This window comes from Piliocolobus tephrosceles, chromosome 8 (assembly GCF_002776525.5).
Source record: "Piliocolobus tephrosceles isolate RC106 chromosome 8, ASM277652v3, whole genome shotgun sequence".
Lineage (NCBI taxonomy): Eukaryota > Metazoa > Chordata > Mammalia > Primates > Cercopithecidae > Piliocolobus > Piliocolobus tephrosceles.
The window spans coordinates 139,991,797-140,009,445 of NC_045441.1; the positions used below are offsets into that span (position 1 = coordinate 139,991,797).

Genomic DNA, 17,649 nt, shown 5'->3' on the forward strand with positions numbered 1-17,649 from the left:
TAATTATGAATGAATGGGCAGCCATCTGACAGGGCCTTGAATGCTGAAGTCACACAAGTTCCAGTTTTATACAGATCTCACTAGAATGGTTAGGGGAAAAAAAATCTTCCAAAAAGTGGAACAGAAAGAAAAATGGAAAAAACGATGGGAAAAAGAGTATTAAAGACCAACTCAGGGGGTCTCAGAGCTGCTCACTGAAGTTCCAGAGAAAAGCAAGCACTGGGAAGAAAATGATTGAGGAAAGAATGTAAGGAAGGCTAGGCACGGTGGCTCTGGGAGGCCGCAGTGCTGAGGATCACTTGAGCCTAGGGGTTCAAGACCCATCAGGGCAACATAGCGAAACCCGGCCTCTACAAAAAATAAAATAATTAACTGAATGTGGTGGTGCACGCCTGTAGTCTCAGCTACTTGGGAGGCTGTGGCAGGAGGATCACTTGAGCCCAGGAACTAGGGGCTGCAGTGGGCTGTGACTGCACTACCATACTCCAGCCTGGATAACACAGTGAAACCCTATCTCTAAAATAAATAAATAAATAAAAAATTTAAAAAAGAAACAATGCAAGGACTAGAGACCTGGATACTAAGAGTGTCAGGTTCCAGCGGGAAGTCACCTGCCTGGCACCATGAACTGACCACAAGACACATGATGATGGAATTTTAGGGTACCAGGTAGAAAGCGAGAGCCACAAAAGCTTCAGGGGGGAAAAATAAAATCACATATAAAGGTTGGGAATTTTAAAAAAACAACAGATTTCTCTTTATCAGCACTGGTAGCTAGAAGGAATGGAATGATATTAGTACCTTCTAAATTCTTAAAAATGATTTCTGTTATGGAATTCTAGATGTAGCAGTCTACGGTTGAACATAAGTGATATCTAAAATTTCAAGTAATACATTCCCACACATCTTTTCTTGGGAGGTTTTATGGACTCAGTGTGTTTGGTTCAATGGCTCAACAGCTTGTTTCTGTGGAACATGACGGAGTAAGTAAGGCACAGGAGCAAGAGACTATGTCTTTATTGTCAGTTTTTTGGTACCACTTGACAGATAGTATTAATACTGCTTTGAAAAACTCTCAGCCACTAGTCTGCTCTGCTCCAGCACATTCCTGAGCCCGAGACCACGCGTGGCAGGGCCTGCCATTCTCCCTCCCTGGTTCTCAGCCAGTTTTCATCTTTTCTAGAATATTCACATGCTCTCATTTCTTCTGTCCTTGATGTCATATCAAGTGATCCTATGTATAATTTTGCATACTGAGGAATCTTTCTGCATTTCCATTACTATCAGTTATCCCACCTGGTTTCAAGTCATCTGTAAATTAGATGATGCCATCAACAAAATCAATATTCAAGTCATTGTTCCAAAGCTGAAGAGCGTGGGGCACAAGAAAGCTCTGGCGTACCCCTAGTTTCTCAGCTGGGGCTCCCCAGAAGGCAGAGTGTATTTGGGAATGTGATGCCAGGGAGCAGAAGTACAGGAAGGGAGGAAGGAGGCAGGTGGGCGGGTGAGTCAGTGCAGGACGCGTTCCTGAGCCACCGCCGCGGGGCCCACTGATGCTGATGCCAGCGAGATCTTCCTAGGACTGCATGTAGCTGCTGGCTCCCGTCCTCCCCTGGCGGAGGGAGCTGGGGCACATGGCATGGTCCCGAGCTGAGGGCCGTCCCACTGGCCCTGCACAGAGTGAGGAGCACTGGACTATGAGGTGATGTGAATGGATTTGGAAACGGCCCACGAGAGGCATCCAACACAATTAGAAACCTTGCTCCAGATTGACCGAGATTTAAACATTAATTGATTCGCTTGGCTGCCAAGCTGCAGCTCTGCGTCTCATCCTCTGGGACCTTGTGCCAGGCTCTGCCAGCCTAGTCTAGCTGGAATCCAGACGTGCCTGTTGTGCACGGTCATCTATGCAACAGCCACAAAAGAAAGGCAGGTGAATCTCCTGTAAATTTTATTTTGGTCAATTCATGACAGATTGCATTCATTCATAAATCTCAGCTGGGATTGATACTACATTCCCCAGCCTCTGTTTTTGAGAAATCTATCTGCTCTTTCATCTCTGGCCTCCGAATCAGATCTCTTCTCCGCAATTCCTCCAACACCACGAACATTAGGAATCTCCTTTGTGAGTTCCCTTTAACGCTAGAATGTGATTCATCTGGATCAGAAATGAGACAGGGTTTGTGCTGACAGGTGCTCTCCACAACTATTGTGGGCTTTAGTTTCCTCAAATCACTATTGCTTTACCTCTTCCACTTTGAAGATCATTTTCCTTGATAGTGAACGAAGTATAATTTGAGCTGAACAGTTCTGTTTTCTCTTTGTTGACATCAGCAGCATCAACCTGGAACAACAGGACCGGGGCTTCTCTTTCCTTCTTGCTTTTAAAATAATCAAGCACCCCTTCCCTCTGTGCCTCTTAATTCTAACACTAAACTAGGACTGTCCTGGGCAGCTCCCTCCTAGTCAAGCCCTCCTTTTACTTTACCTTCGATCATGTGCTCTGCATTCTCTATTCTCTACTCATTCTTTGAGGTGGGTGGATCACTTGAGGTCAGGAGTTCGAGACCAGTCTGGCCAGCATGGTGAAACCAAGCCTTTACTAAAAATACAAAAATTAGCTAGGCATGGTGGTGCCCGCCTGTAATCCCAGCTACTCTGGAGGCTGAGGTGGGAGAATTGCTTCAAGTGAGCCAAGATTGCGCCACTGCACTCCAGTCTGGGCGACAGAGCGAGACTCTGTCTCAAAAAAAAAAAAAAAAAAAAAAATAGTGCTTGGCAAACAGCCACTTATTTGGATACCTGCTTGGTTTTTATTGGCATTATTCAAAATCACATTGCCTGGAATAATGTAAGCAACAAAATGAAGTTGTTCTGGATTATAACTCAAAGTATAAAATAAATATCCATGAATCCATACTGAAATAAATGACTGAATAAATAAGTAGATGGAGAAGAGACAAATCTCCCTTTCAGGAAAATCCCAATGAACTCACGTAGCTGCTCAGCCCTCATGGAGGTGAAGTGTCACTCCCCACTGGCTAAGTGTGGGCTGTAGGTGGTGACTTCCTTCTTGGGACTACGGCATGGAAAGGAGCAAGAAGAAGAAGAATCTCATGGTGGAAAAATCTGGCACACCTCAGCCAGGTAATGGAGAGTGGTAAGTCCCGCAGGCAGTAAGCACCCTGGAGATGGTGTGATGAAAAGGGCACTTTACCTCTCTCTGGTCTTCCTCCTCCAAAGCCACATTCCCAGTCTAATCATGATAAATCGTGCAAATCTCAATAGAGGGCATTCTAGAAAATACCTGACTGACACTCCTCAAAACCGTCAAGGTGTCAGACACAGGGAGCGTCTGTCTGAGAAGTTGTCTCACCTAAGGAGGCATGATGATGAGACGTGATGGGATAACCTAGATGGGATCCTCCAACAGAAACGGCATTATGTAAAAACTAAGGAAATCTGAAGAAAGCATGGACTTTAGCAAATAATCATGTATCAATACTGGTTCATTAACTGGGACAAATATAGACCCACACTAACGCAAGATGTCAAAATTAAACTGGGTGTGGGGTATATGCAAACTCTCTGTACTAGCTTTGCCATGTTTCTGTAAATCTACAACTCTTATGAAATAAAACGTTTGTTAAAAAAAATAAAGCTATCATTTGGCCGGGCGCGGTGGCTCACGCCTGTAATCCCAGCACTTTGGGAGGCCGAGGCGGGCGGATCACGAGGTCAGGAGATCGAGACCATCCTGGCGAACGTGGTGAAACCCCGTCTCTAATGAAAATACAAAAAAAAAATTAGCCGGGCGTGGTGGCGGGCGCCTGTAGTCCCAGCTTCTCGGGAGGCTGAGGCAGGAGAATGGCGTGAACTTGGGAGGCGACGGAGCTTGCAGTGAGCGCAGATGGCGCCACTGCACTCCAGCCTGAGAGGCAGTCTCAAAGTTTTTGAGACTTTGTCTCAAAAAAAAAAAAAAAAAAAAAAAAAAAAGCTATCATTTGTAGAGTGTAACTAAAAGAAGTCACATTGCCACTGTGAGGAAAAGCCTAGATCGTTCCTAATGCTTCCCCCACCAATCCTAGGGTGTGAGAATTCCATTATGAAATTTTATTTATTTTTGGGCCTCTCATAATTCTCGAGGTGTCATCTTTTGGAATCACTAACTGATGTGGTTTGGCCGTGTCCCCACCCAAATCTCATCTTGAATTGAAACTCCTCTAATTCCCACGTGTGGTGGGAGGGGCCCAGTGGGAGGTAACTGAATCATGGGGGAAGTCTTTCCCGTGCTGTTCTCGTGATAGCAAGTCTCAAAAGATCTGATTTCTTTTTTTAAGACAGATTTTTGCTCTGTCACCCAGGCTGGGGTGCAGTGGTGCAATCTTGGCTCACTGAGACCTCTGCCTTCTGGGTTCAAGCTATTCTCCTACCTCAGCCTCCCGTATAGCTGGGACCACAGGTACCCACCATCAAGCCCAGCTAATTTTCGTATTTTTAGTAGACAGGGTTTTGCCATGTTGGTCAGGCTGGTCTCAAATTCCTGGTCTCAAGTGATCCACCCGCCTCGGCCTCCCAGAGTGCTGGGATTACAGGTGTGAGCCACCGCACCCAGCGATCTGACGGTTTCATAAAGAGGAGTTCCCCTGCACAAGCTCGCTCTCTCTGCTTGCCACCATCCATGTAAGACATGACTTGCTTCTCCTTGCCTTCTACCTTGATTGTGAGGCCTCCCCAGTCACATGGAACTGTGAGTCCATTAAACCTGTTTTCCTTTATAAATTACCCAGTCTCAGGTATGTCTTTATTGGCAGCATGAAAATGGGCTAATATACTGATCCCTACCTTTCTCTGAATTCCTGGGCTTGTCTGGAAGGGAATGGGATGTCCCCCCTCTCTACTGTGCCAGTCACTAAGTCACTCTCGGTCGGTTCCATGCCCACCCCTCGAACTTGGCTCGGTGATGCTGGGACTTTGCAGGCCCTGTTTCGGTGTTGCTAGCTGGCTCTATTTCAGGCTCTGACAATAAAGGAGTCTAGGGAGGGACTCAAAGCCAGAGCAGGAGGAGGCTTGCTCCTCCTGTCAGCAGCCAGCCAGCTCCCGTGAGCTCCACCCAGCCAATGCCTTACCTGGGCACTGTAGGAGCAGCAGCTGAATACAGTTTGTTGTTTTCCCATTTTGTGTGAAATGAGCTTCCTCAAGCCCCACTCCCACTCAGAGACACAAGCACCAGCTAGAAGGCACATGCCAGGACGCCCTTTCCTCCACGACACTGTACACCAGACTCAGCATCATGGTAAAACATGGGTCACTAAGCCTCATCCCCCCATTTCAGATTCGGGTCTGAGACTGGGTCCGATGAACTGCGTTTTTATAAGTTCCAGTTGATGCTGAAGCTACTGGTCTGGGAACCAGACTTTTATTTATCCTTTCAGTTACAAGTTAACTTAGATCCAGTTAACATTTGCTTATGTTCTTTTTCTGTTCAAATAACTGGTGTGGCTTCTGTCTCCTGACTAAACCTTGACTGATCAAGAACTGGCACCATGGCCGGGCACGGTGGCTCATAACTGCAGACAGGTCAAGAAGCCAGAAGTTTGAGGCCAGCCTGGCCAACATGGTGAAACCCCACCACCTCTACTAAAAATACAAAAAGTTAGCCAGGTGTGGTGGCGGGTGCCTGGAATCCCAGCTACTCGGGTGGTTGAGGCACAAGAATTGCTTCAACCTGGGAGGCGGAGGTTGCAGTGAGCCAAGATCATACCACTGTACTTCGGCCTGGGTGACAGAGTGAGACCCTGTCTTAAAAAAAAAAAAGAAGAAGAAAAAAGAAAAGAAACTGTCAAGACTGGTTCCTAGAAACAGAGGACTTGGAATTGGTTTCCCATCAGTGGGTTTAACACCGTGTTGAGCTCTTTGTCAGTGGGAAATCAGATTCCTGTAATCCAGGGCAGGCCATGGCACTGTGACTAAACAAGTCATCATCTGTGGCTGTGGTGACATCTGGGTGCCAGGGCCCACATGGCCACTGCGCCGGCCACCGAGGCAGAAGCCAGGACCAAAGGACTCAGTGTGAGAGCCTCCTGTGAGTGCACTGGGGCCTCTGAGAAAACCACAAGCCCAGGTACGGGACCTGCACGCACAGACAGAGAACCCAACAGCCTCTATGGCAGTCCCCAGAGAATCTATTTCTTGTAGCTACAGGGCTGTTTCCAAAATCAAACACAAAGCATAACTCTGCGGGGTGTGGATGCACAGGCAGAATTGGCGGCATCTTTGGGTTTGATGGGAAAGCCGGGCATGGATCTGGAAGGAGCGGGACCCCGGCACCGGACAGAGGGACATCTGACTGGACTCAGATGAAGGTGAAATTCCAGATCCAGGAGTTCCTCCGAGCCTCCCATGGCAGTGGGAAAGGCTGGCTCTCCAGTGTCTGAGAATCACCTTTCTCTACTGGAAAGCCCAGTGACAGGCTTTCCTGGGGCAGACGCCTAGTGCAGGCCTCTCACCCCCCCAAAGAAAACCCCAGCCGGCCATTGCCGGGGACAGGTTTCTGTATGCTACAGGGGACGAAACCACTTATACGCCAAACAAACTGTGAGATCTTGCCATTTCACAGTTGCAGAAACCCAGGAAGTAGGTATGGGAACAGTGCTAGTAATGTCAGGACAAAGATGAGAAATTTAACACCCGTTTGGTGGGACTGATTGCTATGAGTGGTCTTACCAGTAATTGTTAACATTTTGCGCACGCAGCCGGCAGTGGCTCTAACCGCTCACTTGGTTGACTGCCTGAAGTGCAGGGCACTGCTGAGTCCGTGTTTAGTAAGGCTGAGATGCCAGGCTTCTGTGGCACAGTGAACTATACAGAAGGAATCCACAGGCTTAGGGAGACAGGGGCACTGGCATGGATTTGTCACGTGCCACCTGCACATTCCATACCCAGAGGACACTCCTCCTGGAGCCCCTGAGGAACATACAGGTGAGGGACCCCTTCAATCGGAAAAGTGAACTTGTCACTGCAGCAGCTGTTCCCAATGCAGTATCCTGGGGGACCTACAGCCCCTGCCTGGGCACATACTCCTTTCTCTATACCAATCTACAAGGACCCCTAGACAGAGTTTGCTTTACCTGGCAACAGGACACTTTCACCCATGTATCTCAAGGCTGCAGCACTCCCGCTCTCTATCTTACTATGGTCTGCAGAGAAGCTGGCCATCTTCACACTGCACATTGCCACACTGGCCCATGCGCTGATGGCAGTGTGGGCTGGACTGGACAGGCAGGAAGTAGCAGAGCTCTAGGTGCCTCTGTGAGATATGTACAGAGCACAGCGTGAGGGACAGACCCCAAAGAACCAGCAGTCTCACACCCCAGAATGGCCTGAAACACTGGAGACACCCCTCCAATGGGAGCTTCAAGTTGTCACTCCACACTCCAACTGCCACTGCAACCACCAGGCAGGTGTTTTGGAGGCAACGTGCAGCACATGTGTGCGTGCTACTCTGACACAGGTACTGAGTGACACTAAAAGCTGTTTTCAGAGAGGCCCGGGGCAAGATCAGGCATGTGGCAAGTCCAGGTTGCTCTTCTGTGTGGCCTTAGGACCCAGCAAGGTTGATATTAGGGATGCTGTCAGAAGCCTCCACCAAAAGGAAATTTACAGAGTAGACACTGAGGGTTTTGAGGGAAGATTAACCCCAACCAACCATGTCTTCTCCTGCAGATGACTTTCCCGCTGGGAAACAGTTCCTGGCTGACTGCGCCAGGCCCTTGCAGAGACTGAACAAGCTAGCCATGAGACGCGGAGACCATGCAACCTGAGCTCCCCATCGCGAACAAGGAACTACCAGGCCCTCCAAGCCGAATGCTGAGGGTGCACAGCGACCCTCTCTCGCCAGGCAGAGACGGGGCTTGCCCAGGCCTGTGAAGTACACGGACGCTGCACAGGTACATGATGTAGCTGCTCTGCCACTGGTGCCTCCCCTACCTCGATCCACACCCAGACTCGGGGGAGCTCCTTATGAGCCACTGACTGATGGAGAAAAAGCTGGGCTTGGTTTACAGGTGCTTCTCCTGCTGGGCTGGCCGCTGCTGGCACTGCAGAGTGTGGCTCTTGAGGACAGCAGGGATTACATCCCCCAGCACGCAGACCTCTCAGCTGGACATTTGATTTCCACTTTATCAGGACTGAGATGGCCAGGACATATCTACACGGATCCCCAGGGTGATTCCAGTATTAACCCAGGGGAATCTCACGGAACCCAACTGCAGGGAGTCCAGCCGGCCTCTCAAGAGACTGAAGATGGAAACAGAAGAGCCAAGCCTGAGACTGCTCGTCCCCCCTCATTCTGGCGGCACACCCTCCCATTCTGCTCTCCTCTCGCCGGCTCTGTTCTGCTCCTGTCGGCACACATTCTTTCAGCTTCCCTGCGAGTGGCTCGCCTTGGTCCCCAGAGCAGTTATGGCTCTGAGGATGTCGCACGCTCAGAGTAACGTGGTCATTTTGAGTGCTGTTCTGCAGCTTACTTTCTTTTTCCTAATAAATGAATATACTGTTGACAAACATTTTCTCCAGTATGCAGTATTCTGTTATACGCCTATGCGAGGATTTATTTAATCTCTTAGGTTGTTTTGGGTACGCAGCTATTTTCTGTTTGACACACCTTAGCTCTTGAGGGTATTAACACACCTTAGCTCTTGAGGGTGTGTCAATAACTATTACTGCAACCTGTGTCTAGAAAATACTCAAATCACCCCTTTCAAATACATCTTTTACTGTGACTTAACCAATGTCAAACAACTTTCTCCCCCTATTTCCACGGTAATGCATCTCAGCTCCTCTCAAACTTAGAGCCTCACAGGATAAATGACTTCCCGGAGATGATGCTCACAGCACCTGTTAATTAGGGAAGTGATATTTACTGGATCAGTGATCTTGGACATCCATAAGGTATCGCATTTTTCATGTATTACTCATTCGACTTTCTTTAGGGTTTAGCCAAAACGAGTAATACGTGGAAAGCTGGGTAAAAGTCAAACCAGCTGTTACTTGTTACTGTTATTTTTTGAGAGTCTTGCTTTGTTGGAGTCTCACTCTGTCATCCAGGCTGGAGTGCAGTGGCACGATCTCGGCTCACTGCAGCCTCCGCCTCCTGGGTTGAAGCGATCCTCCCGCCTCAGCCTCCTGAGTAGCTGGGACTATAGGTGCCTGCCACCACACCCAGCTAATTTTAATTTTTGTATTCTTAGTAGAGACGGGGTTTCACCATGTTGGCCAGGGTGATCTTGAACTCCTAACCTCAAGTGCTCTGCCCGCCTCGGCCTCCCAAAGTGCTGGGATTACAGATGTGAGCCACTGTGCCCGGCCTACTGTCACTTATTTTTATGTTGGTAGAAATGCCGGTGGTCAGAAGATCTGGTATTTTACAAAGTAAACCTCCTGGGGGATGGGGGTGAGGCTGAAATAGGCTGAGCCAGTAGTTCCTTTATTTTGGGAATTCGGAACTTCTCATTTTGTTACTGAAACACATGGTCACAGTTCTCGAGATCGCATCTCTTAAAATGACTGCCTACCATTTTCCCTACTATAAGATCGTATTTGCATGTTTTCCTCTTTGTGTCAAATCATCAGAGAATCTTAGGGTTTTAAAAGTGGCTCTGAAGGTCACCTGGTCCAAAGTGAACTCAGCAAAGACAAAGGATATAAAGCCAATTTGCAAAAATCAATTGTATTTCCATATGTTAACACGAAACCATTGGAAAATGAAATTAAACGAAAGCAACATCATTTTTGGTCATCCTGTGAGTCTCGGGAGGCAGGCACAGAATACAGGTAAGGGGCTCCAAGAACCCGGGGAGCCCTCTGAGGACGCATGGCAGGTGTGGGGCGTGGGAACAGAAGCTGGCCACACCTGGGGGTTCCTGGGGAGGTCTAAAGGGCCTGTTGGAGCAGGAAGAGCCTGGGAGGATCACCTGCGGCAAGGCTATGGGAGGGGCTGGACACGCTCCAGGGCACCTTTCAGCTGGAGCTCCTGAGGGCTCAGGCTGAGGCCGCCCTTGCAGGGCCCTTGCTGGGTGTCCTCCCCTGCCCTGCTCTTCCTCTGATCCCTTCACGCTTCCTCCTGGGAGTGCATCCTTCATAAACCACTTGCCCATGAACTCTTGGGTTAGCATTTACTTCTGAGGAACTCGACTGAGGACAATCCTACTTGGAAAATATTTATATAGAAACAATACACTAAATGTATATGCACAGATATGTGGGTAGACACACATTTGATTACATTGAATGTAGTTTGATCACTGTATTGAGTGTACTATTTAGGACTTTTCGTATGTGATTATAAGTTACATTGATATAAAGTAAGTTGCAACAAGCATAATTTTAATACCAAAATGTTAAGATTCAAATTTTCTGTGAAAAGAGACTGGTAAGGTTCTTCTCTCAAGAGATTGCCCATTTTAGTGATTTTCTTCTTTTTCACCATTATTATTTCAAATTTATGTATCATAAACACACAAATTCAGTTCAACTGAATAACTAAGAAAGACCATGAGGATATACTAAGTGAGGCTATACAGTTTAATAATGAACAGCTTAGGTTCTGACACACATTAGACAGCCCTGTGTTCAAAACCCCATCTTGTACTAGCTCTGTGGATTAGGTCCTTAAATTCCACAACAACAACTTGTGGACTAAGCTTTCTTTCTTTCTGTCTTTTTTTTTTTTTTCTTTTGAGATGGAGTCTCGCTCTGTTGTCAGGCTGTAGTGCAGTGGCATAATCTCGGCTCACTGCAACCTCTGCCTCCTGAGTTCAAGCGATTCTCCTGCCTCAGGGTCCTGAGTAGCTGGGACTATAGGCATGCACCACTGCACCCGGTTAATTTTGTATTTTTAGTAGAGATGGGGTTTCATCACGTTAGCCAGGCTGGTCTCCAACTCCCGACTCTCAGGTAATCTGCCAGCCTTGGCCTCCCAAAGTGCTGGGATTACAGGCGTGAGCCACTGCACCTGGCCAAAGCTTTCTGACTTAAGTTCTTAAACTCTATAATTTGAGCTTCCCTGTCCTCAGAAAGAAGACAGTAATAGCACATTTCTTATAAGGTTGCCACAGATGTTGAGAATTCAGATAAAACCTCTGCACAGTGCCTGATAGTGCAAAGGACTCAATAAACGTTTGCTGGCATTGCTGGTTTTAAATGACTGCATAAAGCAGTAGCCATCCAAAGGTGAAACACAAAATTCATGAAAAGTGAGTACACTTACTTGTAACGTAGTATCAAAGACGACAAGCTTTGAACTGGTTGGAACGATGTCATAACACTTGTGTGACCTCATGAATCGCATGTAAACACCACTTTCTGAGTCTTCTGCTATAAGAAAAAAAGGCAAAACATCAGTAATAATAAAGAACACCCTCAATCGGATGAAGAGCATATACATAAACCTATCACTAACAGACTTAATGGTAAAATATGAAATGTTTTCCCAGTATGACTCAAGGGCCAGGCAAGGATGCTCACTCTCACTAATTCTATGAACGCTGTACTGGAGGTCCCAGATGGTACAATAAGGCAAGAGAAAAAAATGAAAGGCATACATGTTGAAAAGGAAAAAGCAAAACTGTCTTTACTTGCACACTGTATGATTTTCTATATAGAAAATACCAAAGAATCTAGAAAAAGTTCCTAGATTTAAAAAGAATGAGTTTAGCAGGGTCACAGAATTAAACACAGGGTTAATAAAACAAAGACAAAGCTAATCGAATGGGGAAAAGTTGGAAGCTTTCCCTTCAAGATCTGGAACAAGGCCGGGTGCGGTGGCTCACACCTGTAATCCCAGAACTTTGGGAGGCTGAGGTGAAAGGGTCACTTGAGCCCAGGAGTTTGAGACCAGCCTGGGTGGCATAGCAAGGCCCAGTTTCTACAAAAATAATAAAATAAAATAAAAATAAAAATAAAGGGGGGGGGAAAAAAAAGACCAGGAACAAGACAAGAATGCCTGCTCTTGCTACTCTGTTCAACGTAGTACTGGAAGTCCTTGTCAGAGCAGTCAGGCAAGACAAACAAATAAAAGGCATCCAAATATGGAAACAAGGAAGTTAAACTGTCCCTGTTTGCAGATGACATGATCTTATATATGGAAAACCCTAAAGACTCCATCAAGAAACTGTCAAAACTAATAAATTTGGTAAAGTTACGAGATATAAACTCAACATAAAAAATCAGTAGCATTTCTATACACTAATAGACAACTATCTGAAATAGAAAAAGAAAAAAAATCCCATTTATAATAGCTACGAAAAAACAAAATACTCAGGATTTAATTTAACCCAGGAGGTGAAAGATCTCTACAGTGAAAACTATAAAACACTGATGAAAGAACTGAAGCAGGCCAGGTGTGGTGGCACGTGCCTGTAATCCTAGCACTTTGGGAGGCTGAGGCAGGCAGATCACCTGAGATCAGCAGTTTGAGACCAGCCTGGCCAACATGGAGAAACCCCATCTCTACTAAAAATACAAAAATTAGCTGGGCATGGTGGCACGGGCCTGTAATCCCACCTTCTCAGGAGGCTGAGGCACGAGAATTGCTTGAACCTGGGAGGCGGAGGTTGTAGTGAGCTGAGATTGCGGCACTGCACTCCAACTTGGGTTACAAAGTGAGACTAACAAAAAATAAAAATAAAAAAAAAGGAAGAATTGAAGAAGATACAAATAAATGGGAAGATATCTTGTGTTCAAGGATTGGAAGAACATTGTTAAAATGACCATACTACCCACTGTGATCTACAGATTCAATGCATGCCTATCAAAATACCAATTCTTCTCAGGACAAGAAAAAAAAAATTCTAATATTTGTATACAACCACAAAAGACCCCAAATAGCCAAAAGAATTTTGAGCAAAAAGAACAAAGGTGAAGATATCACACTACTTGACTTCTAAATATACTACAAAGCTATAATAACCAAAACAGCATGATGCTGGCATAAAAACAGACACACAGACAAAGAGAATCAGAAAGCCCAGAAATAAATCCACACATTACAATCAAATGATTTTTGACAAAGGTTCCAAGAATACACACTGGGCAAAGCGTGGTCTCTTCCATAAATGGTGCTGGGAAACTTAGATATCCACATGCAGAAAAATGAAGCTGGAGTCCTGTCTCTCATCAGATACAAAAATCAATGGAAAATAGATTAAAGATCGAAAAATCTAAGACCCAAACTATGAAACTACTAGAAGAAAACAGGGGAAATGCTTCATGACTTTGGTCTGGGCAAATATTTTATGGATAAAACTTCAAAAGCACATGGAACAAAAGCAAAAATGGACAAATGGGATTATATCAAACTAAAAAGCTTCTATCCTGCAAAGGAAATAATCAACAGAGTGAACAGACAACCTACAGAATGAGAGAAAATATTGGCAAACCACACATCTGATAAAGAGTTAATATCCAAAATAGATTAGGAATTCAAACAATTCAACAGCAGGAAAACAACAACAACAACGAAAAACAAATAATCTGATTAAAAAATGGGCAAAAGAACTGAATACACATTTCTTAAAGAAGACGTACAAATGGTCAACGGGTATATGGAAAAATGTCCACCATCGCTAGTCACTGGAGAAATGCAAATCAAAAACACAATGAGATATCACCTTACTCCAGTTAGAATGGCTATAATAAACAAAACAAAACAAAACAAAAGATGAGTGTTGCTGAGGATATGGAGAAAAGGAAGCCCCCCCCCCCGCTTTTTTTTGAACTATTGGTGGGAATGAAATACAAATTAGTATAGCCATTATAGAAAACAGTACAGAGGTTCCTCAAAAAAATAAAAATAGAATTACCCCATGATCCAGCAATCCCACTACTGGGTATACACCCAAAGGAAATGAAATCAGAGTGTTAATGACACATCTGCACTGCCATGTTGAGTGCAGCACTATTCACAATAGCCAAGACACGGAATCCACCTAAGTGTTGCCAAAAGATGAATGGATAAAGAAATGTGGTACCCATGCACAAGGGAGTACTATTCAACCATAAAAAAGAATGAAATCCTGACATCTGTGACCACAGGATGAACCTAGAGGACACTGTGCTACATGAAATAAACCAGGCATGGAAAGGCAAATACCATCTCATTCATCTGTGGAATCTAAACAAGTTGATCTCACAGGAGTATAAAGTAGAGAGTGGTTATCAGAGGCTGGGGAGGGAATAGGGTGGTGGTATGAGAGGTTGGTCAGTTACAGTCAGACAGGAGGAATGCATTCTGGTGTTCTATTGCACAGTGGGGTGACTATAGTTAACAATAACGTATTGTATATTTCAAAATAGCTAGAAGAGAGGATTTTGAATGTTCCTGCCACAAATGATGTATGTTTTAGGTGACAGATACACTAATTATCCTGATTTTATCAGTACACAATATATATATATATTAAAACATCAAACTGTATCCCATAAATATGTACAATTATGTGTCAACAAAAAACAAAAAAAGTACAATAAAGCACAAGCAAATAGAAAAAAAGGCTACTATATTTGTATCTACTAACTCATTGTTAGCAGACAGAAATTTAAAAAAAATTTAAAGGTACTAATTACATAAATGCTGTATGGAAATATGGACCTACACACGGAACACAGAGCACTGAAAATGGTAACGATGTGGACAAATATATAAATGCTTTCAAAAATTATTTAAATCTCTCTAAAAGCTAACTGGCAATTTATTTTTTATTTTTATTTTTTTTGAGATGGAGTTTAGCTCTTGTCACCTAAGCTGGAGTGCAGTGGCTCAATCTTGGCTCACTGCAACCTCCGCCTCCAAGGTTCAAGGGACTCTCCTGCCTTAGCCTCCTGAGTAGCTGGGATTACAGGTGTGTGCCACCACACCTGGCTAATATTTGTATTTTTAGTAGAGATGGGGTTTCACCATGTTGGCCAGGCTGGTCTTGAACTCCTGACCTCAGGTGATCTGCATGGCTTGGCCTCCCAAAGTGCTGGGATTACAGGCGTGAGGCACCGCACCCGGCCCTAACTGACAATTTAAACCAAAATAATGACAATGTATTGTGGGGTTGATACCATGCTGATAAGGAAAAGGCAACACTGTCCAACCGATGACGGAAATGTGGGAGTCATCCTCGCCATTGTCCTCTTGTCACCCTAACCAACTTATCATGATGCCTTGATTTTACACCCCAGATCCCTCCAATCCACTCATTTCTCTGCCTCCATGGCCACCCCGCTAGATATCCTAACTTCCTCACCAGTCCTTCTGCCCCTGTATCTTCACAGCTGTCCACACTGCATCCAGGAAGATTTTGCCAGATGCAAATATAATCTAATCCAGCTGCTTTAGAATAAAGGCAAAACCCTTGAAGTCACCTACAACAGCAGTCCCTAGGACTGGTTTTATGGAAGACAATTTTTCCACGGGGGATGGCAGTGGGTGGTTTCAGGATGAAACTGTTCCACCTCAGATCATCAGGCACCAGATTCTCATCAGGAACACACAACCTAGATCCCTCACGGCCACAGTTCGCAACCGGGTTTGGGCTCCTATGAGACACTAAAGCTGTCCCTGATCTGAGAGGATGCACAGCTCAGGCCATAATGCTGGCTCACCCACCCCTCGCCCCCTGCTGTGCAGCCCATTTCCTAACAGGCCAGGGAAAAGTACTGGTTCATGGCCCCAGGACTGGGGACCCCTGACCTATAAGACCTGGGAGGCCTGGCCCCCCCCACCTCCCTGCCTCTTGTACTAAACACTACCCCTTCGTATTTTCTCCAACCCCTATTTTTTTTTCCAGTCCTCCATCAGTGCTCTGCTGTCTCTTCCACAGGGCCTGACACTACTGCATCCTCTTTCTGAAATACTTTCTACATCTCTTTGTGGCCCAGTGAACTCCTTCATTAGACCTTGGCCCAAGGATATGACTGGTGAGTCATGGAACCTGAATTTGAACTTGAAGCCTCTGGATTCCAAAGCTATGTTCTTAGCCAAGCTGATCCCCCTCCTTCCCTCAGCCTGCCACGACTGCTTTCCCTGTTCTGTGAAAATCCTTCCCTATCTTCACGGGTCAGTTCAAATTATGCCATCTGCAAGACATATCCTTGACAGCTCCATTCAGCCCACACCGATCTGTGCATTTTAGGAAGATCTCAACTACTTGGGAAATATCTGAGGAGAAAAAATTGTAGTGTATAAGCTAATTAGCAAAACAAGTGCTAAACAAGCGATACTAACCAAGCTCCTTGGCTGTGGAAAGGAGCCCCACAATTCTGTGTATTTCCTACTGTGGACATCCATGCAGCTGGTTTGCCAATTTCACGACAAATGATGTGGACCACTCCCAAGTCTATTTTCATTCTGACCTCTCTTTGGGATATTATAATTTATAATGCAGAGTTTTGTCACTGCAACTGCCTCCTGGATATTTCCCTCTCAAATGTCTCCCTCCTGATGTGGAATAAAGTCCACATGCCTCCGTGTTTCATTCATGAATCTCCACGTCTGGCTTCTCTGCAGCCTTATTTCCCACCTCCTGGTTTCACGTCTAGGCAAACGGGCTCCCTATCAGTCTCCTGTAGCCTTTGACCTCTCCTTTGTTCACTCATGTTACCTTAAACATCCTCCTCCTTGACTTTTCCTTGTTCAATTTCAACCCAGCCTCAACTGACATCTTTTCTCACAAAAGAAGTAAACATCTGAGTGCTCATTATGGACCAGGTACCGCAATAAATCACCTCACTTAACTGATGTAACAACCTTAAGGAATACAGCTTCATGTTTTTTCTTTTACCTCTGAGGAAACTGAGGCTAGGAGAAGCTGTGTCACAAGGCCCAAATCAGATGGTGAAGAAGTGACCCAAGCGGGATTTGAAGCTCTGTCCCAGGCTCCAGTAGCTCCTTATAAGCTCACTTTCCTGACTCAATGGTGCACTCATTTGAGCGCACCTGGGGAGGACCTGTGTCCTGGGCCCTGTCCTGGGGTCACTCACAGGGGGACACAATGAGTGGTTCTCCACCCTCAAAGCTTATGCATCAGCCCAGGCTGAGCACTGGATCACCTGAGATCACACAGGTGGGTCACCAGCCCTAACCTGGAAAGGGTAAGGAAATCTAAAATGACTTCTTCCCCTGAATGCTAATTGCATTTTGCTTCCGTCTCATCAGTTATCGCCTTCTATCTCGTTAACAGTGACTGTGTATTTCTAATATTTTTTTCCTTCCTGGGTGATAATTTATTTGGATGATCAGTATCTTACTCAAGTAATCCATAAATTAATTCAGTCTATAAATATTTATTGCATATTGTCTTAGTTTATATTCCTCCCAAGGCTGATCCCAAGACCAGGGAAAGTCAGAGGAGGAAAAATTCAAAAGAAAGGGTGCCCAGTAAGCAGGTTACACCTTCATGACCCTGGAGTGAAGCTACGAGGGAGGATGCTCTGAGGCTGTACAGACCTCAGAGCTGTCTCAGGGGAGGACCACTCCTGCCCTGCCTGGGTTCCAGGTAATTCCGGGGACATGACCCCTGGCATTTCTACCCACAAGCCCAGTTGCCAAAGAATGTCCTGGGGCACAGATGTTGAAATATGAGAACTTGGGTGTGACAGGAA

The 17,649-nt window shown here is 45.6% G+C and overlaps 1 protein-coding gene across 8 annotated transcripts in view; it reads right to left on the reverse strand.

The window, feature by feature from the left end:
- The window catches only part of PRKAG2 (protein kinase AMP-activated non-catalytic subunit gamma 2), a 321,791-nt gene that overhangs the window by 31,417 nt on the left and 272,725 nt on the right, over nt 1–17,649 (reverse strand). For 5 of the 8 annotated variants that reach the window (XM_031936093.1, XM_031936095.1, XM_023225535.3 and 2 more), the window contains one exon: nt 11,270–11,376. In XM_031936093.1, the coding sequence (XP_031791953.1) occupies nt 11,270–11,376 (107 nt within the window). The remainder of the gene's footprint in view (nt 1–11,269; nt 11,377–17,649) is intronic. The other 3 variants (XM_031936094.1, XM_031936097.1, XM_023225534.2) reach the window with 1 other exon arrangement.